At 52.3% G+C, this 24,232-nt stretch overlaps 3 protein-coding genes across 4 annotated transcripts; 2 read left to right on the top strand and 1 right to left on the bottom strand.

Moving 5' to 3' along the window:
* Positions 1-180: 180 nt before the first annotated feature.
* Positions 181-851, bottom strand: LOC120410446 (cytochrome c oxidase assembly factor 4 homolog, mitochondrial). Its single transcript, XM_039556601.1, has 2 exons — positions 749-851; positions 181-546 (listed from the first exon to the last, which is right to left on the bottom strand). Exon 2 carries the CDS (start codon positions 538-540, stop codon positions 292-294), a length of 249 nt encoding a protein of 82 aa, XP_039412535.1. The 5' UTR covers positions 541-546; positions 749-851; the 3' UTR covers positions 181-291.
* On the top strand, positions 789-10,966 carry PAAF1 (proteasomal ATPase associated factor 1). Its single transcript, XM_039556591.1, has 12 exons — positions 789-958; positions 1,032-1,072; positions 1,495-1,598; positions 1,958-2,047; positions 5,834-5,932; positions 6,602-6,752; positions 7,767-7,961; positions 8,295-8,386; positions 8,653-8,768; positions 9,352-9,434; positions 9,679-9,761; positions 10,565-10,966. Exons 1-12 carry the CDS (start codon positions 912-914, stop codon positions 10,640-10,642), a joined length of 1,179 nt encoding a protein of 392 aa, XP_039412525.1. The 5' UTR covers positions 789-911; the 3' UTR covers positions 10,643-10,966.
* An 89-nt stretch (positions 10,967-11,055) lies between these two features.
* On the top strand, positions 11,056-15,280 carry DNAJB13 (DnaJ heat shock protein family (Hsp40) member B13). Of its 2 annotated transcripts, none has more exons than XM_010413317.4 (8): positions 11,056-11,213; positions 11,821-11,924; positions 12,165-12,326; positions 12,727-12,884; positions 13,638-13,751; positions 14,433-14,546; positions 14,633-14,709; positions 15,065-15,280. In XM_010413317.4, the coding sequence occupies exons 1-8, from the start codon at positions 11,146-11,148 to the stop codon at positions 15,216-15,218; spliced, it is 951 nt and encodes a 316-aa protein (XP_010411619.1). In that variant the 5' UTR covers positions 11,056-11,145; the 3' UTR covers positions 15,219-15,280. The 2 variants fall into 2 exon arrangements, with proteins under 2 accessions (XP_010411619.1, XP_010411620.1); XM_010413318.4 differs by having other exon boundaries at positions 15,046-15,176.
* The last annotated feature ends 8,952 nt before the right edge of the window (positions 15,281-24,232 follow it).

Here is a 24,232-nt window from a genome sequence, read left to right as displayed (position 1 = left end):
GGATGGGGACTCTAAACCTCCCTGGGCAGCCCCTGACAATGTTTAACACCCCCTTCCGTTAAGAAATTCCTCCTGATATCCAGCCTGAACCTACCGTGGCACAGCTTGACGCTGTATCCTCCAAACCCGCCCCCCCCCCTCCAACTTCCAGTTCTCCCACTGGCACAGATGAAGCCGAGGGACGACAGATTCCAGATTTAATTTCCCAACAATTCCCCACGGATTTCCCAGCACCAGAAAGGGGGCGAGGGGCGCAGCCGCCCGCATTCCTGTGGGGCAGTCCGGGCGCTGTCAGTCCGTGGGTTGGGCTGGGCTCGCTCCGCGCTCCCGCTGCTGCCGCCGGGCCATGCAGGCCCCGAAGGCGCGGAGCTGCTCCTGGCAGTGCCGCCAGTCCTGCCGCTCCGCCATGCACTCCTGCAGCTGCCGGTGCTGCTCCAGGCAGCCGGTCCGCGCGATCATGGCATCCAGGGGATCCTCGCCCTCCTCAGCCTCGCCCTGCGCCGCCGCCGCGCGGCTCCAGGCGTGCCCGGCCTTCGCCATGGAGATCTGGGCACGAGGGAGGTGGCCGTGTCTTTGGGGGGCTCAGCAGCTTCTCCGTGCACCCTCCCCGTACACCTTACCCCAGCCACGGGTGCCCACCGCCTCCTCAACCCCCACCCTTCACCTCCCGAGGGTCCCCGTTCCCCCACAGATGTCCAGCACCCTCCACAACCCCGACCCCCCCCCCCCCCAATAAACACCCCCGTACCAGCGCAGCGCGGCCCCTTTAAGGCGGGAGCCCGGCACGGCACTTCCGGGGCATGGCGTGACCGCGGCGGCGCTCGTTGATTGGCGGGTTTCTTCCCGTTCCGGTCGCGCGACGGTCGACGGGAAGTAAGGAGGCGGAAGTAGGTGCAGTTACCCCGGTAAAGATGGCGGCGACGCTGCGGATCCAGAGCGACTGGAGTCGGGCGTTGAGGTGGGAACGGTCCCTTTCTTTGTCCCTGTCCTTATCCCTGTCCCTGCCCGCTCACGGCCGCTTCTCTCTGCAGCAGGGACGAGGGCGAGGCCTGGCTGAGCTGCCGCAGCACCGGTGAGTGGCTTGAAGAGGCCTCGGGGGTAACCGTGGGGATAAGAGGGAATCGGGGAGGATCGAGAGGGTTCTGGAGGTGAGGGGTGTTTAAGAAGCCTGTGGTGCAGAAACGGGTGGGGGTAGCTGGGGGACCCTGTGGAATAGGGGCTGGTGGGGTGGGGGTGCCCTGTGGTTTAAACGGGGGTGCGAGTGGTTGGGGGTCCCTTGTTTAAAAGGGACTGGGGTGGTTCGGGGGTCCCTTCGGTTTTAAAGGGGGTGGGGTCATTTGGAGGCCCTGTGGGTTCGGAGGGCATGGGGGTGTTTGAGTTCCTTGTGGGTAAGGAGGAGGTGAGGCTGGTTGGGGTCCCTCTGACTTGGGAGGGGGTGGGGACGTTTGGGGTCCCCGTGGGCTGTCCCTGGGGCTGACGGCTGCTGTCCCCCAGGGAAGCCCACCCTGTACGGCAGTGTCACCCGGCGCGGGCTCAGCTCCGATGGTGTCCCAGACATCGTGGCCTCCGAGGGATTCGTGGTCGGGGAAGTCACCAAGGTGCCAAGGCTGGGGGGAGAGGGGTTGGTGACCACCCCGTGCATAAAGGGGAGCCACTCTGACGGCCTAAGCTGTCACCCGGTACCTGCACAGTCCCGCCCAGCCATCCCGAGCCTCCGGCTGCGCTGAGCCCTGGAGCTGGTCCCTACCATCCCACAGGGCCGTGGCTGGCCAGGCTGCAGCAGCCATCCCTTCCCACCTGCATGCTGAGGAGATGAGCCCCACACTGACCCATCCATCAGTTTTCAGGCTCTGGGATCCTACAGCTGGGTCCAGGTCACGGTTCTACCTCGGCAACCTCTGTTTCAGGACTAACAGCACTTCTAATTCCTTTCTTCCCCCTCTCTTTCCTTCTCTAGAAAAGCATCCTCATTTCTTGTCCTCACGAGAATGTGTCCACAAAGTTCCTGGCTCCATACACAAGTTTTTGTAGGATTCATCAGAAAAGCGTGAGTAGCCTTGTGGGGTGGCAATCTCTGGGTGTGATTGGTAAATCTCACATCCCTGTGTGTGGTGTCCTCGCAGTGAGGGGTGGCCTGGAGTGTGGATTCGTGTGTGAGGGGCTGGAATGGAGATGGAACTGGGATCTTGTGGTTTAGGAGTAGCGTTCCCACTGAAATACCCTGGACCACGTGCCACTCACTCCTTCCCCCCTCCCCTTGCAGCAGGATGGAAAGGGGAATTGGAGGCACAAAAGACAAAGATCAGGGACTGAGATAAGAACAATTTACTGAGAACAGCAATGGAATAAGAAAAGAAATGGTAGCAACAATATTAATTAACAAAACAGGACAGGGAAACCACAAGGAACCCAGAACCCCTAGAAGGTACCACCGAATATCCCAAATATCCCATCCCGTGTCCCTCCCTGCTCCTGTAAAAATTAACCCTCTCCTGGCCAGAACCAGGACATTCCCCACCCCTCAGTCTATCCCATCTACTCATGCCCAGATCCCACACTGCCCAACTATACACACAAAAGCACAGGAATCATTCCCTTAATCAAAGGCTGTCCCTCCTAAATGTCTCAAGATAGATATTTATATCCATTATACTGTGTTTCCTTGTCATCAGTGGTCTTCCAATCCCTCTCATTGGTATCCAGGGTTTTTTAGCTGTGTTCTTTTAAACTTTTAAATTCTTCTGGTTTTTTGGGTTTTTTTTCTCCTGCTGCCGTTTTTTTACTTGTACTTCTGAGCCTTATGAAATCAATCCAGTCCATTCTTTAAGACCTTGGTCTCTTCAACACTTTTCTTTGGGAGCTCTTCTAAAACACTGATCTTTTCCAAGCCTTGGCTTTGTAACGTTTTGAGTTGTTCCATGCAGGATGCTGAGGGACGTCTGTAGGAAAGACAGCATAGTCACGGCAGATGGGGCAGGTGCTGGAATGCTCCTGGAGCCACGTCCTGATGCACTCCCTGTGGAATTCATGCCCACACTCCAGTTCACACGTGTTTCTGCTTAGCTCCTCGTGGCATATTGTGCAGGGATCATCACTGGAGGCTGTTTTCCTTGGGCTGTATTTCCACACAGCTGTCCCGTGGCAGGGAAGAGGGTTTCAGTCTATAGTCCCAGATGTAGGCCTGTAACTTCAGCACCTTTAGGTCCCTATCCCATGGAAGGGATGACAGCGCCTTGGCGTAGAACGGTGGCGCGCTCTTTTTAAATTCCGCCCAAATGCGCCAGGTGCAGTAGGCTCCGTCTGGATTGTCGAGGAACTGCATGTTCCGTGTATTCCGGTAGAGTATGTCCACCATAGTTAATTCTGTCAGATAGTGAACACCTTCCAGCTTGGTGTTCCACCTGTCCCGGTACACGATCACCTGGTCCGCGGTGTACGCCAGCCTCACACTTGACACGAGTCGCCTCCAGAGGCTGAGAGTTCCTGGCCCGCTCCCAAGCCTCCTGTCAATGGCCACATCCCGGGACAGGGGTCCCAGGTGCGTGGCTTCGTAACTGTTTAGGAATACATCCACATTGGCCCCTGCAAACCAGCAGTCGTACAGCCAGAGCAGTAAGGACTGATCCGGAAGGCGGGTGAATCGTTGTCGGATTTCTTGCAGCTTACGCTGAGATTCGCTCATTATCTCTGGCTCTGCCTCTTCCTCCTCTTCTGAGGACGCTGTTTCCTCTTCATCCCTCACTAAGCAAACTAATTTGGGCCTGGATGTGAGTGTGTTCTGTTTAGGAGCGACTGCTCCTGGCATGGGTTGTTCCTCTGGTGCAGCTGCAGTTTGAGTGGCTACAGTGCCTGTTGGTCTGTTTTCCTCCTCCTCCTCCTCTTCCTCCTCCTCCTCTTCCTCCTCCTCCTCTTCCTCCTGAGGGGACTGGCTGGCATCCAGCAGTGTCCGATAAAGAGTAGCCAGGGCCCAGCACAGTGCAGTAAGTTGCTCCTCCCTGGAACCACCACAGCGCTTCTCTTTCAGATATTCTGCCACTTTAACAGGGTCCTGTATTTGTTCAGGGGTGAACTTCCAAACCACTGGAGATGAATACTCCTTCAAAACCTGGCCGATTTTCTCCCACCTTCCGTGCCACTCATCATCATCCGACCTCTGAAAGAATTTCTTAATAATCTCTTTTGTGACTCTGAAGATGATGTAGACCAGAGTGAGGAGATATATCAGACACGGCAACAGGAATATGCCTTCCTTAGTATTCAGAGGGAGTCCAGAATCCTCAAAAGCTGCTATAAGAGGCTTGAAGGAGTAAAAGGAGATGAAAGGCTTGTGGAAATCATCGTCTCCTGTTCCCCCCCCAGACTGGGAACGATTATTAATGGTCTCCTGGAGGTAGTATATCACGTCACAAGTTGATACCACATAACCCACGTACATAAAAATCTTGAACCATCTCCCTAAACTGTGAAAGTGCGTTATCAGGACCACACAGGGAATTATAAACCTGTATAGGCACCACTCCACTAAGGGCAGACTAAGCCACATCGTGCCCTGCGGCTGTACCTCACACACCAAACACTCAGCTCAAACTTGCTTCCAACCGGCTGTGGGCAGAGCTGTTGTGATCTCGAGCCTTGGTGCCGCACGATGGGCGCCGGATTCGGCGGTGGTGGTTTGGGAATGGTATTCCCGAATTTAGCGTTCCCACGGGCACGGCCCGCGCCGCTCGCTCCCTGCGCTCCCCCGCGGGAGGCTGGAGAGGGGAACCGGAGGCACCACAGGCAGCGATCGGGGGTTGAGGCGCCAACAACTCACAGGGAACAGCAATGGGACAGGGAGCGACCGCGGGGACCCGCCCGGATAGAAGGAAAGCCGGAAAGAAGGGAGTTTTTCCCGCCGCCGCACGGGGAGGTGGGATCGGGGGACATCCGGCTGCTGGCTCTGCCCCTCCTGCTGCTGGAAAACTTAACCGTGTCCTGGCTGGAGCCGGGACAGGGTCTTCTTTCTCACGGTGCATCTGCACTTCTTATTCCTGTCCATGGATTTTACCACTGTAGCGTTTTTTCCCCATCCGCAGCCTGCAAATGCAATTCAGAAACGCAGTGCAAATGCCACTCACAGAATCACAGAATTCCTAATGTTGGAAAAGACCTCTGAGACCATCGAGTCCAAGCTGTGGCTGATCCCCACCTTGTCACCAGCCCAGAGCACTGGGTGCCACGTCCAGGCCTTCCTTGGACACCGCCGGGGATGGGGACTCCAAACCTCCCTGGGCAGCCCCTTCCAGTGTTTAAAACCCCTTTCCATGAGGAAATTCCTCCTGATGTCCAACCTGGCCCAGCCTGAGGCCATTCCCTCTCCTCCTGTCCCTGTTCCCTGGGAGCAGAGCCCGACCCTGCCCCCCCCGGCTGCCCCCTCCTGCCCCCTCCTGCCAGCCCCTCAGTGTCCTCCTTCTGAGGGGCCCCAAGCTTGTATGAAGAACTTGTTTTGGTTCAGTGTTTCAGCAAATTTAGGCTGCGAATTTGGCTTCATAAGTATCTCAAACGGTGGCTTGTGATTTGGGCCAGTTATCATGAGCTCTTTTCTTATTTCTCATCTGTTTACAGGACCTGCTAGAAAAGTCCAGATTTCTCTTCCACCTGGGATAAACCTGGAATACAACTGCTGCTTGTGCAGGCTTCTCCCTGAGCATTCCTTTTTCTCCTTGCCCTGCAGAGTCACAGGCAGAGAGTATACTTAGCAGGTCTCCCCCTGTACAGAATTAGGCTCTTGAGCAGATATACTTATATACAGAATTATATAAAGCTAATTCTTGGTGCTTTTACCTTCCTGCAGATTACCTGCCTTGATATTTCCAGTGGTGGAGGACTTGGTGTGTCTACCAGCACGGATGGGACCATGAAAATCTGGCAGGCTGCGAACGGAGAAATAAGAGTAAGAGCATCTGGCTTGGATGTTTTGTGTTGTCTGTGACATTCCTGAAGTCCTGTGGCCATGACTTGGGTCAGGCTGTTCACACCCTGTGAAGAATCTGGCTTTTTAGTGAGAAGCTAATTGAAATTGGGCATCTTGGAGGCTTTAAGTCAAATCTATTGGAAAAGGTGGCTTCTCCCAAGGGGGATGTTGCTCAGAGAGGTGCTTAGGAATAACAGGTCACTGACAGCCCCTATCCTGCATGGTAAAAGCACTTATGAATTTCTTATGAAGGAGAGAAGAGGGGAGGACAAAAAGCTTTCGGTGCTGGATTACCTCCATCCTGGCTTGTGGCCTTCCCAGTAAAGGGAGAAAGCTCCTTCGTGTGGAGCTTGACCTGTCAGCTCCTTGTTTGGCAGAGGATAAAGACACTTAACTTGTAATTAGAAGCAAATGTAGTATCTTTTGCTATGTAGTTAGCTGCTCAAATGGTAGAGGGAGGCCCAAAGTCACCTCTTTGACTGCTCCAAATTCAGACCAGTCCATTCCAGCAACGCAAACCCAGAGGATTTGAGCTTAATCCTTTGCCCATGTGAGAATTTTTCCAAGTTTTCCAGTGTCAAAACTCAACAACTGCTCGGCACGAGGACGATGACAATGGAACTAGCACGTAGTTCTTTGTTTTTCCAGAGACTTTTGGAAGGCCATGTGTATGATGTGAATTGTTGCAGGTTTTTCCCATCGGGCCTCGTGGTTCTGAGTGGGGGAATGGATGCCCAGCTAAAGATCTGGTCAGCAGAAGATTCCAGCTGTGTAGTAACATTTAAAGGTCACAAAAGAGGTACAGAGCCCTTAAAATGCTTCATTCGCTGTGTGGGTGCTTGCCTTGCACGCCGGGGCTGATGTTCAGTCACCAGCCTGCTGCACTCTGTGTTTGATGTCTGGAATGTAGCATCAGCTGCCCCAAATGCTGGCCCAAATTATCTCTTCCCTGAGCCACCAACTGCTGTGTCCAGGCTCTGGCTTACCCTGTCCCACAAGGTGCTGGGCTTGATTGAGAGGTTAATAAACCCCATGGCTGGCTGCCCTAAACTTGATTAACTCAAAAAGCCATCTTGTGCAAAACCTGCCATTGTTCTTACGTGATTTGGGGGTTGGAACTTGATCTTCAAGGTCCCTTCCAACCCAAGGCATTCTATAATCTATTTGTGTGCATTGAAAATGCTTTGGCACAGGTGTCCCCTAACCAAACCAGGTGGTGTGACAGAACCTTGGTCAGAGTGATGCTGCCAGTCACTCACAGTCTGTTTGCTTGGCTTATCCTGTCATTTTGGTTTCTGTAGGGAAAGTGCCAATCAAATCTTCTGACCACCTGACTGTTCTCTGCTAAAAAAACCACTGTCATTTTTCAGATCCGAATTTGACAGCCCACAGTATAATAAAGTAGTTAAGGGATCTTAGTGCCAGCAGAGACTGCTCTTTGCATGTTGCTGTAGCTGGATAACAGGAATGCTGCTTTTGGGATTATCCAGGGGTGGACACGGGAACATTTAAAAGTGCCAGGCTCTTTTCTGCCAAGATTAGAGGTTAATTTTGTGTGGCATCAGCTCGTGCTGAGGTGAGGTGTTGCTGATCACATGACAGATAATGTCTTCCCTCTGTGCCAGCTGGTGGTTCTGCTCTGTGGGGTTTTCTGGGAGCTGCTGCCTTCCACAGACACCTTTTTCTAGAGGCACAACTTGTCAGTGTGTGACTGCTGTCACTGGGACAGTGGCCTGGAGCCAGTGGTCAAGTCCAGCTTGGGAAATGGGGTGCTTTTTATGTCTGTATGAACTCAGTCTTTGGTTTCATGCAGGTATTTTGGACACTGCCATCGTGGATCGGGGAAGGAATGTCCTGTCCTGCTCCAGGGACGGCACTGCCCGTCTCTGGGACTGTGGGAAATCTGCCTGCCTGGGCGTCATCGCTGACTGTGGCTCTCCCATCAACGGCGTCGCCGTGGGCACTGCTGACAACTCCCTGAACCTGGGCACACCTGAGAAACCTCCCAGTGAGGGGCTTTCCCTTAAAATTCCCCTTCGTTTCCCTGTCCCAAACTGCTTAGGCTTGTCACCAGTAATCCCAAGTGTCTGGAATGCTGCTCCATGCCCTTTTACCACCTTGGGACAGGAACAGAGCGCTCCAGTCCTGGGTGGAATTGAGCCCTATCTAGCAGTTTGGGTAATGAAGACTGAGTTCTGCTTGATTACTGGCCTTTCTGGTGTCTTGGGGTCTGGAGGAATGTTGCCACAATTCAGCAGGGGTGATCCAAACTGTTGGGTTTGGATCCCATCAAGATTTGTTGTGTAGCCACTGTTGGCATTACCTGTTGTCCTTTTGTCAGGTGAACGTGAGGTCGGGACAGAAGGGAAAATCCTGCTGCTGGCTCGAGAGGACAAGAAGCTTCAAGGAGTGGGACTGCAGAGCAGGCAGCCAGTAAGGATCTGGGACTGCCAGAGCACTGGGATGGGGAATTGAGCCAGGTTAAACCTAAACTGGAGGAGAGGCCAAAGCCTGGTGCAATAAAGGGATGCTCTCTCTCCTTTCTCCTGGATAGATTTTTACATGAGGAGTAAGAATGGCTCAGGATTTAACTTGGGAACAGGGAAGACAGTATTTAAAAATAAACAGTGGCAGCTGTTCTGCTTCCCTCTCCTGGATGTCCCATGTGTCTGACACTTGGTTTGTTCCCGAATCCTCAGGTGTTCCTCTTTGTTGGATCTGACGCCTTCAACTGCTGCACATTCCTGTCAAGCACCTACATTCTGGCAGGGACTCAGGATGGGAACATCTACCAGCTGGATGTGAGAAACACAAAGTGAGTGAGTGAGTGCCTGGGGCAAACAACCAGGGTTTTGGTTGGAAAAGAGAGTCAGGCAGAGGGTGCTGGCAGGCAGTGCCACTTCCCATTGCACCGTGAGCTCCTGAGCCTCTTGCATTATGTTGATGTGCTGTGTGTATGATGTTATATAACTGTATAATCTTATATTTATATAATCTCTGTACACAAACGTGTAGATAAATTTGGCAGAAAACTTCTTAACATCAATATTCGCCCCTCCCACACAGCCCATTTCTTTGCTTTTCTTGAGTGAAGCAAATGTCTTTGTAGGATCCTGACACCCTGATCCTCATGCCAGCATGGGATTGGAACTGAGCTGTGGGGTTTTACTGGGGTTCCCTGCTAACTCAGTATCATAGGAAAGAATCATGGAATGATTTGGGTTGGAAAGGGCCTTCAGGTTCATCCAGTTCCACCCCTGCCACGGGCAGGGACACCTTCCACTAGCCCAGGTTGCTCCACGCCCCATCCAGCCTGGCCTCGGACACTTCCAGGGATGGGGCAACCACAGCTCCTCTGGACAACAACCCTCATTCCTTGTTTCTGCTCTTTTTCCTAGTGCTCCAATCCAGGTGATCCATAGGTCAGGAGCACCAGTGCTTTCCCTGCTACCCTACCGAGATGGATTTATTGCCAGCCAAGGTAATTCCAGGGCTGTTTTGTGCCCGTGGAAATCCTGTAATCAAATCAAGGAGCTTTGTGCTCTTTGGGCATTGTCCTCTTGCCCCTTTGGTTTGGGATTTCCACCCCCCACATCCCTCATATCCCTCCAAAACGGGGCCTCCAAGGTACGTCTCACCCACTGGAGCCTCTTCCCAATAGCATTTCTGTTTGTAATGAAGAGTGTGGCTTGTCTCACTAATTGGCTGCTGGCCCTTCCTTGCAGGGGATGGCACCTGCTTCATTGTTCAGCAAGACCTGGATTATGTCCTGGATCTCACTGAGGCCGACTGCGACCCCGTGTACAAGGTAAGGAACACGGGACATCCCTGAGGAGAAAGTGGGCAGGGAAAGCTGGTGCCAGGCAGCTGCCCTTAGCTCAGGTTTTTCACCTCAGCAGGTTCCTCCACACAGTTGACTATTGAGCTTATCTTTGTTTTTTCTAACTGAATAATCCTAATATTTTGTATAAACCAATCCTCTGTGGAATTCCCTGGCTTTATCTCCATTGTGCAGGAGCTGAGTGGAACGGTGGAGTTGGAGCAGCTCTGGCAGAGCTGTGTTCCTATAAAAAGTGTGGAATTAGGGTGCTGGGACAATCCTGAGGGTAAAAGAACCAGTGCTGCTGACCCCTCTTGTTCCCTGGGGATTTGGGGCCAGGAATTGGGTCTTGCTGTGCGTTCCAGACGTCCCACTGTGCTTGCTTGGATCAGGGAGTGTGGTCTGGACTCTCAACCTGGAAATGGGCCCTTGTTTATAACCTGGCCCTTCTCCACAGTCCAGCTGTGCATCTCCTACCCAAGACAGCCCCTCAGATGAACACAGGGGGATCGGGGTTTGACTGCCCAACTCAAAGCAGGAGAAACGTTTTGCCACACTTAATTTTCCCTTTGGATCTGATAGAAGAACCCTTGTGTGAGGACACACCTACTCCCTGAGCTCTGGTGAAACCTGGAACTGTCCTTTAAAACCTGCTAATGCTGTTCCAGGAGCCACTCCCCTCCTCTTCCCTTTGCAAAAGTCCAAAAGGAAAGCTCATCTCTGAGGATTTCACTGGCAGCTGTCACTTGGGAAACGCTTTGTGTAAATACTGCTTTTTTTTCCTTCTTCAGGTGGCTTCTTGGGAGAAGGAAATTTACACGTGCTGCAGGGATGGGATAGTGAGGAGATACCAACTTGCTGACCTTTAAGTGTTTGAAGGAGCCAAATAATGGAGCAATGTGTCGGAAAGGCTCTTCCAAGCTGATTTTCCTGGGACGTGTGTGTACAAGTTTGAGGCTGTTGTGATGACCAGGCTCCATACACAGTAACAGGTCATATTTTTTCCTACTACACAACTGGGATCAGTTTTTAATTTAGAGAGGCTCTTTTGTTGCAATGATGTTGTGGTTTTATTTCCAGTGCTGAAAAAATGCTGTTTGTAGTGGGGGGAAATAAATAAATAAAGGGGGAGAGGGGGCACAGTCAAAGTGACTATCACAGTATGGAGTGAAATAAAGCCGCTGCTTTGATAACACCTGTGTTAACACATGTGTTTCCATGAAAATCTGGGGATTTTTAAGAAAAAGAAATGAGGGGAGAGGATTGGGGGGGGCCGGCAGAGTGCGGAAGTGAGAAGGAGAACTACGTTTCCCTTAATGCCCCGCGCGGCGCCGACCGGAAGGCCTTTTCGTCGCTATAGCAACGGGACGCCATGGGCATGGACTACTACGCTGTGCTGGAGCTGGACCGCGGCGCCACCTCCGACGACATCAAGAAGGCGTGAGGGACCCCCGGCATCAGAGATTCCCCTCGGGCCGGGAGGAAACATGGGGACCCGGGGGGGGCGGCGGGAGCGGGGCGGCCCCGTGAGTGGCTGTCCATCGCCTCCCCCTGTGCCCCACAGTGGGGACTGGGAGGGGGGAAAAGGGTCTGGGCAGCTTGGGGGGCAGCCCGGGCTGGATGTGGGAATGGGGTGTCTGCTGTCCCCTTCAGTGGGTCTGGAGGGGCCACCGAGGTACCCTGAGGGCTGGAGCCCCTCTGCTCTGGAGCCAGGCTGGGAGAGCTGGGGGTACTCACCTGGAGAGGAGAAGGCTCCAGGGAGAACTCAGAGCCCCTTGCAGGGCCTAAAGGGGCTCCAGGAGAGCTGGAGAGGGACTGGGGACAAGGGGGAATGGCTTCCCCCTGTCAGAGGGCAGGGATAGATGGGATATTGGGAAGGAATTGTTCCCTGTGAGGATTATGAGGCCCCGGCACAGGCTCATCAGAGAAACTGTGGCTGCCCCATCCCTGGAAGTTACTCGAAGCCCTGTCCAGCCTGGGATAGTGGAAGGTGTCCCTAGATGGGTTTTAAAGCCCCTCCCAACTCAAAACATCCTGTGATCCGTAGTTATCGGAAGTTGGCTCTGAGGTACCATCCATTGAAATGCAAGGAGCCCTGGGGGCCAAAGAGGTTCCAGCAGCTGGCAGAGGCCTACGATGTGCTCAGCGACCGTAAGTGGGGAGTGTCCCCTTCCACTGACTGGAGGGGCAGGAGGGGCTGGAAGGGGGTGTGAATTCCTGGTCCCTGGCAGAACCAGCTCTGAGACCCAGAGCCCAGCTGGGAACTGGCACACACTCCCATGTCCATCCCTGCTGTTCCTGGGAACCCTCTTCTCCAGCCTCCACCCAAGCAAAACCCGGATCTCAGGCTGGGGCTCTCCCTCAATTCCCAACCCTTCCTTGTTCCCTAAGCCATGAAGAAAGGCATCTACGACAAATTTGGCGAAGAGGGGCTCAAAGGTGGCATCCCCTTGGAGTTTGCGAGCGACAACCCTTGGAGCGTCGGATATGTGTTCCACAACAACCCTGACAAAGTCTTCAGGGAGTTCTTTGGAGGGGACAACCCCTTTGCAGGTAAGCTGGGAGACTTGGGGGTGGCTGGGGTCTGTCTGTGACTGCCATGATTCCATGGCAGCTGCCACCTCAGAGCATTAAGCTTTCCAGGAATGTTTCCCTGCCCACTCAGTTCCCTCCGGTGCTTGGAGGATATAGATCCTGACTTCCCCTAGTCCTGCGTGCAGGAGAGGCCTGGAGGTGCATGTTCAGGCTGTCAGCTTTCCCCAGCTGCTCCTGTGACCCTTTCTGGGACGATTCCCATCAAAAAGAGGGATTAGGGAGGCGAGGTTGCCATAAACACTCCTGGGAAAAACCACTTCAGGTGATTCCGGGCAGGAGAAGAAGGGAGGTAAAGACCCCGGAGGACCCCCCCATCTCTGACCCGAGTGAGGGGCCGTCCCTCTGCTGCCTCACACAGAGTTCTTTGCCGAGGATGGCTCGGAGGTGCTGCTGCCCTTCGGAGGGCCCCGAGGCCGGGGGGCGCTGCAGCGGGACCCCCCCATCGTGCGGGATCTCTACGTGTCCCTCGAGGACCTGTTCCATGGCTGCACCAAGAAGATTAAGATCTCCCGCAGGGTAGGGGCTGTGGGGGTGAAGGGGGTGGATTTTGGGGTGGGCTCTGCCCTCGGTGTGGGACACTGAGGATTTGGGGATGGCTCTGTCCCAGGAGCTTGTCACAGGGAGGGATTAGCACCAAAGCCAGAAGGACCCGAACCAATGTCCCCCCCCCCCCGCCTTGGCAAAGGGAATTCAGCACTGGAGGCAATGTGGGAGCTGGTAGGAAGCGAGGGCTGATCTCAGAGATGGGTGGAGAAGGAGCTCAGCGTGTTTGGGGCTCCCATCATTCCATTTTCACACTGCTTTGTGACTCCTTTTTGTGCCCTTGGTGACCGGCGTCCCCCCCTTGTTGTCCCAGTCTCCTGGATCCAGCCCTGAGCTTCTCCTGCTCTAGGACATGGGAAACACCCTCAAGTTGTGACAGGGGAGGTTTAGGTTGGGTATTAGGGAAAATTTCTTCACTGAAAGGGTGATCAGGCACTGGAACAGGCTGCCCAGGGCAGTGGTGGAGCCCCCATTGCTGGAGGGATTTAAAGCTGTGTGGATGTGGCACTTGGATGTGATTTGGTGGCCTTGGAAGTCCTGGGGGAACAGTTGGACTCTGATCTTGGAGGTCTTTTCCAACCTAAAGGATCCCATGATTCTATGATCTGATCCTGGTGTGTACCCACAGCCACTCTGGTGTGGAGTACAACCCGCCCTGGCCCTTTCCTCTGGTGAGCAGAGCACTCCTGACCCTCCCTCTTTGGGCCCCTCACTGTGCACCCCCAGGTGATGAACGAGGATGGGCAAACAAGCACCATCAGGGATAAGATCCTAACGATTGACGTGCAGCCGGGATGGAAGCGGGGCACCAGGATCACCTTCGAGAAGGAAGGAGACCAGGTAAGCACAGAATCACAGAATAGTCAGCTTTGGAAGGGACCTCTGGAGACCTCCTAATCCAACCCCCTGCCCAGGCAGGGTCACCTGGAGCAGGAACTCATCCAGATGGGTTTGGGATGTCTCCAGAGAGGGAGATTCCATGCCTTCCCTGGGCAGCTGTTCCAGTGCTTTGCCCCCTCCATGGAAAAAAGTTCTTCCATGGTATGAAGCTCTGGTTTCCCATTGCTGAGGGCACTCAGCAGCATGACCAACAGAGAGACTCAGCATTACTGTGCTCAGAAGCACTCTGAGGAGCCATTCCTGCCTGGATTTTCCTTAGAACAGGTTGAAGAAAAATAATTGAAAGGGGTGGTTTTCTTCCTGGCAGAAAGACAGTTTTGGATTTGTCCTTGGCTGAGCAGGAGTCTTGGAGAAAAGACTCCTTTTTCTCTTAAGGGAAGAAAACACCTTTCCCCTCTCTCTAGCCAGCTGAAAACAGCAACAAAAGAGCAGCAATTTGTGTCAGCTTTCCCTTTATAAAATAATTTCCAGGTTTCCAAGGACAGGTTGGATGTGGCTTGGGGCAACCTGGTCTAGTGGAAGGTGTCCCTGCCCATGGAACTGGATGAGTTTTAATGTCCCTTCCAACCCAAACCATCCTGGGATTCCATGATTCTGTGATCTTTTTCCCCTCAATTTTAGGGCCCAAACATCATTCCAGCTGACATCACCTTTGTTGTCCAAGAGAAGCTTCACCCAAAGTTTAAAAGAATCGACAACAACCTCCTTTATGTTGCCACAATCCCCCTGGGAAAGGTAAAGAGCCAAGTGAGGGGACAGACCTTCACCTTTGGGCTCTGGGGCTGCAGCAGCAGCTCCTGGTGCCACTCCATGCCCGGCAGGCGCTGACTGGATGCACCCTGGATGTGTGGACACTGGATGGGAGGCTGCTGAACATCCCCATCAATGACATTGTGCAGTAAGTGCTGGGGGAAACGGGGCTCAGAGGAGAGCGGGCACTTGGGAGGAACCTCCTCGGCACTGGGGTGCTCCAAAACGTTTTCCAGCAGGTTTGGGGCTGCAGGAGGAGGATGATGCCCACAGTGGGCAACTCTTCTGGTCTGGGGCCATGTTGCTGGGAGCAGAGGCAAGGAGAGGGCTGGGCGTGGGTGGATGAGGGGGATGCTGGAGCCTGGAAGAGGAGGACAGGCCCCTGGATGAAGCTGGAGGAGCAAATAACCTGAGAAACCCACGTGGGGCTCTGCAGGTGGGGCTCATGGCTCCCGTGTTGGGATCATCCCTAGGCTCCTCTCAGCCTCTTCTTTGCTTGGCAGCCCCAAGTACTGTAAAATGGTGCCAGGGGAGGGAATGCCACTGCTCCAGGACCCCCAGCGCAAGGGAGACCTCTACATCTACTTTGACATCTGCTTCCCCAAGAGGCTCAGCCCTGAGGCGAAAACGCTCTTGAAACGCATCCTCCTGCCCTAGGGACAGTGACCTTGCCCCTCTCCCCCCTCCTTTATCCCCCCAATAAAGCTTTGGAGCCAGTACTGGGACTGGGCAGAAGTTCTTCCAAGCGCTGGGAACCCTAAAGCACAGGATCACCCTAAAACAACAGCCCTGAGGCCTGGCCTGGCTCCAGCTGGCTTTGTGGTCTCTGCTCTCCAGCTCCCACCCTGCAGCAGCAGCTCTGCAGCCGTGGGGAGGCCGAGGGAGGATTTGGGGGCGATGGAGGGAGGCACCCATGGCCAGGACCCCACCCACTGGCCTCGGTGCTTTATTTTCCTACTCCCAGGGTCTGTCCCTGCTAAAGCTGAGCCCTGACAGCACAGGGAAGACGTCAGGTAACGTTTGTGTTGCCTTTTCCAGTGGCACTCCAGGGCTGGGAGAATGCCCTAAAAAGGGGAGGGAACCCTGACCCCGCTGCGATCAGACCCCACAGGGGTGGTTTATTGGAGGTGCCAGTAAGGAATAATGGGAATTGCCACATCAGCTGGCTTGCTCCTGCCTGCCCACACCACTGCCCCCGGAAAGTGCTGCTCTTCCCAGCTGGAAAACCTAGAAACACTTTCTTCTTTCTCCCTAAAAACTCCTCTCTGGAAACCTCCGTTCTCTTATGTTTCTCCTCAAACAGTGTTGTTCCTTCTTCACTCTCTCTGGAATTGGCATGGCTGCTTCCCAGCACGTGGGCAATTAAGATAATTCAGCCAATTAAGATGCTGAGCCTGGCTGGGCTGGCGAGAGGGGCTGGAGGGCCTGCGGTGCTGCACTGCTTGTACAACACAAACCCCCCTATTCCAGGAGCCCGGCCCCAGGAAGGATGGGATGAAGCTGTGCTGGGAAAAGCAGTGCTGAAGGGAATGTGCCAGGGATATCCCCATCCCAAAGCCAACACGGGTTGGGATAGTTGGGGTTTAGTCACCACAGTGAGGTTGTGGGACCCTTTGGAGAGACCAGTGAGGCCATCCTGGATGAAGGAAGCATCTGCTTCACCACAAGCCAGGAACATGTCTGGCCACCACCTTCTTCTGCTTTAAAGTATCAACTGGAGCCTCACCTCAGGGTGGGTAAAATCAGCTGAATTCCGTCAAGTCTCCCACAAGGACGTCAGTGGGGCTGTGGGGAAGAGGGTTATAAATAGCCAGTTCTATGGGATATAAACCTGTCGTTGTCCTGATCCCGGCTGAGAGCTCAGATCCCCAACCACCACAACTCCATTATCCCAAAGGAACTCTGGAATTCACCTCTACCCTTTTCCAGCAGATAGAGGTAGGACCAGGCTGTCAGAAATGTCATTCCCAGGGAGTGAATCCCAGCAGAGAGGAAAAGAGGGAGCCCCGTGTCCTTGTGACTGACCCCACACCCACAGTATCGGTGAGGGGGGGAGGCTTTGGCCGCGTTCTTTGCTGAGGCCCCGCCCGGCGGAGCCTCCGGGGCCCCTCGCAGCGCCGGGGCCTGCAGTGCCCACGTTCCCCACAGGGCGGCAGCACCGGGTGCGCAAAGCCCCGCTCGAGTCCCGGCCGCGGCACCGGCGGGGACCCGCGTTCATTCCCCGCTCTGCCCAAATCCCTTCCCGCTTTCTTATAAAGTTCACCTCGGCTTTGCAAAGTCCAGCCCCTGCTTCCCAGAGCATCGGTCCTCGGTGGTCTGCAGTTCCCTGGAAAACCTGAGCCAGCAACAGCTCAGCCCGGCTGAGCAGAAGGCATTGGGCGGGACGGGTCAGAATCCCCGCCCGCCTGCTGCACTTGGCGTGAGATCCAGCTACAACCTCTGGAATTCTGCAGATAGCCTCCCAAATGTTCTAGGATCATACCTTTAAAATGGCTCCAAAGGGAGACAGCTCTTGGATCCCCGAACACCGCAACTCCACGATCCCAAAGGATCGGATGGCGGAGCCTCGAGGGTCGCTTCCATGCGGACCTGCAGTGCCCCACGGTCTCCACAGGGCGGCAGCACCGGGCCGGGATGCCGCGCTCATTCCCCGGGAAAGGAAAATTAAATGAGGAGCTCGAAGGCTCCCGGCTTTCCCACCTCTGCTCTGAGTGCTCACTGTGGGGCTTTGTCCCTGAGAAGTGACACCAAGTCAAATATAAAAGTGCCCTTTCCCAGCATTTTCATCCCTACCTATTTCCCTACCTATTGAAAGGATGCTCTTTTCTCTTACTGTATTCTTTGCCTGATTTTATCAGAACCATTTTCATCCAGATCCCACTTGTCAGTTATTCAATCCTTTACCATTGTAGTTTGGATAAAATAAGGGACACCAGGGATGCTGGACCACAGGAAATCTTGAGGAGAAACCCATTAAAACCTGACAGGGAAAGGTTTTAAGGCACTCCAGAGCACAGAAATCTGTTCATGCCTTGTCAGACCATCCCATTCCCAATTGCATTGCAATATCAGATTTCTCTGCCCACCAAGGACACCCCAGCCACGACAGACATTTCTCCCACTCTCCAATAGAGACCTCAGGGAGATTTTCCAGCCTGGCTGGTGCTCCACTGGGTTTGTACAAATGATGGGAGCTAAGAAAGGAAAGTTAATTGAGCATTCCAGGCTGACTGGAGTGAAAAGATGCTGGCCAGAACATTCTGACTGGGAATTTCATGCAAGAACCTGAGGAAGATGAGACACTCACTGGAGTGGGCTGCACGTGGATGATCCAGCCGTGAGAGGGCAGTGAGACCCAGCTCATAGTGAAAAACACCCACTTAAGAGAAGAACACTTTGGGCTTTTGCTCTGCCAGTCTGGTCAGTGAGAAATTACTTGAAAATTCCCACGACCTCTCTCTGCTGCGGGGCAAATCAATGCAAGGGTTTGCTCCTGCTCGTGCTGGGAGGAGAAATGAATCCCAAAGCAAGAAGCTTTTACAGCTGATGGGGAAGATTTAAAAAAAAAAAAAAAAATAGACACTGATGCTCTATGTACTGCTTGTCATTGCAGCTGTGCCACAGAACCTCTTCCAAAACATCAGAGAGCACCCCAAAACCATCAACAGGCAAACCCCAAGGGCCCCCCATTCCCCCCTAGCTCAAATCACTTTCATTGATGTACATTTTATGACCAAGAGACCCCATAATTAACTACCTTATCCCCCAAATGTTCATTCTCTCCCCTCCAGTTTACATAAGATTTTCCCTCCAAAATATTCATTGTAGCTTTACAGAGCTACTCAAGTTTTATCCCAAAATTTTCCCTATCTCTCTACTACTGATCACCTCAGTTTACCTCAAAATATTCATTCCCTACCATGGATATTACCTCACATTTATGCCCCTAAATTTTTCCCTATCTGTCCCTTTCTGATTACCTCATTTTTACCTAAAAATATTAATTCTCTACTCTCTACACTATCTGAAGTTTACTCTCAAAAGTTTCCCTACATGTCCACAACTGACTACCTTATTTTTACCTCAAAATGCTCATTCACTTCCCTACAGATCAGCTCAGATTTTATGCCCAAACTATTCATTTTGTCCCCGATAGATTACCTCAGACTTTTCCTCCAAAATGTTCCTTGTCTATTACACTTTGCAAAAAAATATATTCCATAATTAAAAAGAGAAAGTTGCTGAAAAGCAGTCAAAATTCTCAGTGAAAAAATAACAGGATGGAAATAGCAAAAGGAGCTAAGTAGTGAAGATATTTTTGTTGCTCCATGTCCATATGATCTGCAAGAACTGATAATTTTACACTGGGAATGAACACTTGGTTCCTCTTGAACGGAGGAAAGAGTTGCAGTGTATTGTCGGTGTAATGAGTTGTTTTACCGCTCTAAAAACTTCCCAAATCTCTCTGTGTGGCAAATAGAAGGTTCAAACGAGGAATTAAATCCCAGAAATGCATTCTGCTTTTCTAACTCGCTCTTTAGCTATGCCAGTGTCCAAATGCCGCCACGCTGCTGAGCACCGTCACAGGGGTCTGCTCTGCTGCTTGAGCGGCTTCACCTGAAGCATCCCGAAATGAGTTTCTGTGCGGTTCTTGTGCACCTGTGTCCCTGCAGGCGTTCCGGGGGAGGCCGGGAGAGGGCACATCTCCGTAAGGGATTTCACTGCTGCTCAGCGCTGCCAGTGGGGGTTTTCCAGCTCGCTCAGGACTTCGGGGTTGCACCACGTAATGCTGCGGTTTTTTGCTTTGCTTTCTTCCCCCTCTTTGCTCCTCAGGATGAATTTCCAGGCTGGCTGGAGGCTGCCACAGCTCCGCTTTGCCACTTGGAAGCAGGAGGTTTGTGGAATAAAATCTGTTTGGACTCAAAATCGTTCAGATGGAGCCACAACGGAGCCTGCCGGCCTCATATCTGTTCCTTCCCCGAGGTTCCTGGGGGATGATGTGCTATTATTACTGGGATGCTTTCTATGAAAAACCCCAAACCCTGAAAAAACCAGATTTTTCTGATCTTGAGAGTACATGGGGGCTCACATCTGTCTCTTGTTTCTGATACATGTTATAGGAGTAATAAAATGTAGCAAGCATTCATTTAAGCCATACTGAGAAGCAAATTTTCATGATTTGACAGAAACTCGAACCTTTTAGCTTATCTTTACAGAGTGAGGTCGGAAACATGAAAACGTGCCTATTTAAAGACGTTATAAATAGCCCCTGAGTTTTCACTGGCAGTGTGGTAGTCTAGAAATGGAGCCCACAGCCTGAATGGTGAATGGCAGACTGCACAGCCTTCAGCAGCAGCTAATTAACACTGCTGGTGAATCTCAGGCAGCCCCTGAGAGAACCAAAACATCTACCCACTGAAGAGCTATTTAAAAATACCCTGGGACAGAGTGACTTCACGCAGTGCTTCCTGGGTGAGTAACAATAGGCTCTGCATTGTTCACGTTTCAATTGTTTTCTGCGATTCTGTTTCAAATCACCAATTTCTCGAGCTGGGAGCAGCACACGTCCAGAGGGGAATACTGGATTTAGGGTGAAGCCCTGAAAGCTGGTGTTTCTCTGAAAGTCCTGCTGGGTTTTGCTTCTGCTCTTTAAGCCCTGCCTAAGAAGAGCTCTGCTTTACACCAGACCAGCGGGGCTGGTGAGAAAGGAGGGATCAATTTACAAAGCTCCGTATTTGAGCAGGGATTAACAAGGCTTGGAGGCAATTTGCAAACACACAAACTCTTCCTGGCTGCTGCTTTCAGAAGCCTTTTCTTAGAGCATCTCCCTGCCAGCCCCAGGGACGCAGAGGGCTTGGCTTATCTGTTCGAGTCCCCGTTCACAGACTGCTGTGAAATTCCAGGCTGTTCACTCCTTGACCCCCTTGCTGGGTACAAGCCCAGCCCCTGGGCAGCCGGAGCCAGGGCTCAGGGACACCACTGGCAAACCCCTTCCCTGCTCTGGAGTTTCGACTGCAGTGCCTGTGAGCCCCAAAGGTTTTATTTAGAAATAAGCCACCAAAAGGTGGTGGGACCACATTCCCTTCAGGGCACTTTTCCTCGACAAAACTCTGCCCAGTCAGGTTGCTTCTAACAACAAAAGGTTCCATCGAGCTGAGAGGAAAAGCCTCTGGATCAGCAAGGAATGAGTCAACAAGGCCCCAGATAATTCAAGGCTGTGTGGGTCTGTCATTCAGAAAAGGCATATCCATTTCAACACTGGCAGGAGAAAATACAATTTTAAATGTTTATTAAACAACGTGGTATATGTAAATTGGGTCAGGAAACACAGAAACACATCACCCTGCCAGGACACAGAGCAGAGCTGCCCAAAGCAGAGAGAGCAGCAATGACAAGTCTGAGATAGGGTTGTTATCTAATCCAGATAGCTCAGAAAACAGAAACCCCAAATAGTTTAAATGCCAGGAAAATCACACTGTTTCCCTGAATTTTTTTTTACCTCTTGGACAGCCAGCTAAGGAAGTGGCTGCCACCACACAGGGCAGGAGATAATGAACCTGCTGGTGAGGTTTTTTTCAAACCCAAAATGCTAATCCAAAAGTCACCTCCTAGTTTCTGCTTCCTCTTTTGTTTCTCGAGTATACTCCAGGACATTTGCCTCAGGAGCTGTCGTAATGCTGAAATTGCTGCCTTTTCCCCTTAAAAAAATTATCTGTCTGTCCTGGTGACATATGACAGTTTTTTTGGGGAGATGATCCACATCCTTCTCCTTGAAGACTCCTCTGTTTTGCTTTCCTGCTCTGCTTGAAGAAGTGGATGTTATCTTTGAGAGCAGACAATGCCATGGTAGGGCTGTCAGTGAACAGCCTCACATCATCTGGGAGCCCACAGCTGCCTGCTGCATCTGCAGGGAGAAGAACTGAAATTCTTGAGAATGAATCCCTGAGCCTGACTGGGACATCCTGAGACTGCTTTTCCAGAGGTCACATTGGTGCTGATCAAAACACACAGGAGAACAAGAGACGGAGTGCCAAAGCTTTCAAATATCCTGTGTGAGACTTGACTAAAACTTACCTAATTTTCATCAGCATTCATAGTGCAATGCCTTCATTTACTTCTCTCTGCTTTGCTGTGTTTTGGTTAATTCATGTCTTTTGTTCAGTTTAATCTGGGTTAAATCTGGTTTTCCATAGGCTTGTCCCTATTTTCTCATGGTAACTTAGGTCAGAGCTGTTTGAGGTGTCAGCTCTGAAGCTCTGCTCCTGCTTCCACCAAATCTAGTGGGGTTATTGCCAGTGGTGGCAGAGGAAGGAAGATCAAACACCGTGAGTCTTCTGCTGAAGTGAACTTTGAAACTGCTCACTAATTCAATCATTTCATGCACTCTGGTTTCTAGCATGGCTCTAACTCCCTTCCTTCCTTCCTGGGGAAAAAGAAACAAGGACACTCAGAGAATTAGATGCATTACAGATAAACTGGCATCACACAGCAAAGTAACTGTTTGCTGTCTCTCTGCTTGGTGTGCTACAAAATCTTGGGAACGCCCAGGAGCCCGAGGAAACGCTCGGTGCCGCGTGTCAGTGGGCAGGGAGAGCAGCACGAGCCATCTTTTCCTCTGGGATCTTTTCTATATCACAGCCGTCGTGTTCCGTCGGGCTGCTGGGACTGCCCTAAGCTGCAGGAAAGATGTCCTCCCGTGGGTGCTTTCTTAGCAGAACGGAGCGTGTTCCAAACACACAGCTTTCAGCTGGATGCTCCCCAAGGTTAACTCCCTGTCAGGAGGGAACAAGGAGGCAATTTCCTTCCAGGCTGCTCGACTTTTGTCCACAGCAACCCCAGGGCCTCCCTCTGGAAGCGCAGGAGTGGTTGTTTCACAGGAAAGGGGTGGCCCTGCCTTGTTGCAGGGCTTTGGGTCTCCTCCAGGCTGGCCTTCGGAGCTGTTTGCGTGTGCTGCACCAGTCCTGCCGTGGGATTTATTTTGCTTTGCTCATGGAGGTGGGCTTGCCTGTCTGCCTGTTGATTTGTTTCTCCCTGCAGGAACTTTTGATGGGAATTTCAGCCAGGTTTCAGGAGTCTCCGAGGTAACTGAGGGCTTTGTGAAACTCAGCAGTGCAGTGAGGGAATTATGTAGTGTCCTACCGAGGGGAAAGTGGGCAGAATTAAATTATTACACATTCTGGACCCATCCAGCCACAGAGGAGCTGCAGCACATGACAGATTTCATCTGCTGCGGGTGTGATGTGGGATATGGAGCAGCTGGAGCTGCTGCAGCATCAGCAAAAGGAGTGGGGATCAGGAGCATTGCTCCATGAGAAATCCTGCAGTTTTTATTCTGTGTGTTTGGGTTTGTGGCCCACGTTCTCTTCTATTCAAGCCCAAAACCTTTTGTTTAGTGTATCACAACACATTGATGTGGCAAGGGTAACTAAAGATTTTCATAAGTCAAGCTGATTCAGTGGCTGTGTTTTCTGTTGCCATCTCAGTTTCCATACTGAAGGAAATTAGTAATTTCATGTTAAAAAGAAAGAAACAGCCACCCAGGTTCTAGGGGTTTCCCTCAAGCAGAACTTGCTTTCATTTCTTCTCCAGGCTCATGGTCCTGGAGCTGCAGAGCCTGGTGTAACACAAGCCTGGTCACAAAGAGCAGTCATTCCCTCTGGAAGGGGGGACACAGGGGAACCATCGCCAGTTCTCATGTCCCCTATCTGTCTCTCTGGAAAATGTGAGGTTCCTGTCAGCGGCAGCAGCTGGTTTAATCAATAAGTTAAATAAACACCCTTCATCTGGAAAGACTTAGCAGCTCTCTAGAGCAGAGGTGAGTGAGGAGCAGAGCGTTCAGTGCTGCTGTGAAGCAGCGTCTTGGGGAGAGCTTCCCTGAGCCCTTTTGCCTGTCTCCATGGAATGGGAGCTCCTGTTGTTCATTCCCTCTCACAGGGACTCCAGCTGCCCCAAAATCAGCTTGCTCTCTCTGTCTGATCGAGCCTGTGGACATGTGTGTGCAGCCACACTTGCACACATGGCCACACACTTCCACACGTGCTCACAGACACCTCCAGGCACGTTTTCCCTCTTAGCATTCCTGTAGATGCCATGAGCACATGGCCAGCAGTCAGGGAATCCTCAGCTGGAGACAGCCACCCTGTGGGTGGGATGGCTCTGTGTGCACAGAGCTTCCCCAGTGACTGCAAAAGGAACATAAATAATGCCTGCAAGGAGTGAGGGCCTCCTCTTGGATGGGGGCAGCGGGAAGAATCTGCCCTCAAACGCTTGCCCACGCAGAGGAACTTGCTGTGAGGTCTGGGAGGGGTTAATAATGCATGGAAGCTTTTCTTTTACAAAAGGTGCCTGACTGATGATGAATTTCACAGAGCTGATGTCTCATCGCCATCCTAACCTGTGGCATGCTTGGCTGAGCCAGCAGGGCTGCTGGCACTGCGTGTCCTCACCCTCAAAACACCACTTTATCCCTTTTACCTGTCCTTGAGCTGCTTAGCTCAAAATCAGGAGGGGAATCCCCCTCTAGAGAGGAACATGCCTGGCTCTGCACACACTGCAGAAGGCATTTGTGTCCCAGCCCCGAGACAAGGAGCTGAGATGGAGCAGGGGTAGCCAGAAGTGAGGCAGAGCAGAGGGTGGCCCCTCTGAGAGCAGCCTTTTGTTTAGCAAAGCAC

The sequence above is a fragment of the Corvus cornix genome, chromosome 1 (assembly GCF_000738735.6).
Source record: "Corvus cornix cornix isolate S_Up_H32 chromosome 1, ASM73873v5, whole genome shotgun sequence".
Taxonomy (NCBI): Eukaryota; Metazoa; Chordata; class Aves; order Passeriformes; family Corvidae; genus Corvus; species Corvus cornix.
This window is presented reverse-complemented; position numbering and strand designations above follow the sequence as displayed.

Coding starts and splice junctions, on each gene's coding strand:
- PAAF1 (XM_039556591.1), top strand. CDS start 912: ATGGCGGCGACGCTGCGGATCCAGAGCGACTGGAGTCGGGCGTTGAG. Junction 7,962..8,294: donor CACACCTGAGAAACCTCCCA/GTGAGGGGCTTT, acceptor TCCTTTTGTCAG/GTGAACGTGAGGTCGGGACA. Junction 8,387..8,652: donor GACTGCAGAGCAGGCAGCCA/GTAAGGATCTGG, acceptor CCGAATCCTCAG/GTGTTCCTCTTTGTTGGATC.
- LOC120410446 (XM_039556601.1), bottom strand. CDS start 540: ATGGCGAAGGCCGGGCACGCCTGGAGCCGCGCGGCGGCGGCGCAGGGC.
- DNAJB13 (XM_010413317.4), top strand. CDS start 11,146: ATGGGCATGGACTACTACGCTGTGCTGGAGCTGGACCGCGGCGCCACC. Junction 11,925..12,164: donor CTACGATGTGCTCAGCGACC/GTAAGTGGGGAG, acceptor TTGTTCCCTAAG/CCATGAAGAAAGGCATCTAC. Junction 12,885..13,637: donor AGATTAAGATCTCCCGCAGG/GTAGGGGCTGTG, acceptor GTGCACCCCCAG/GTGATGAACGAGGATGGGCA.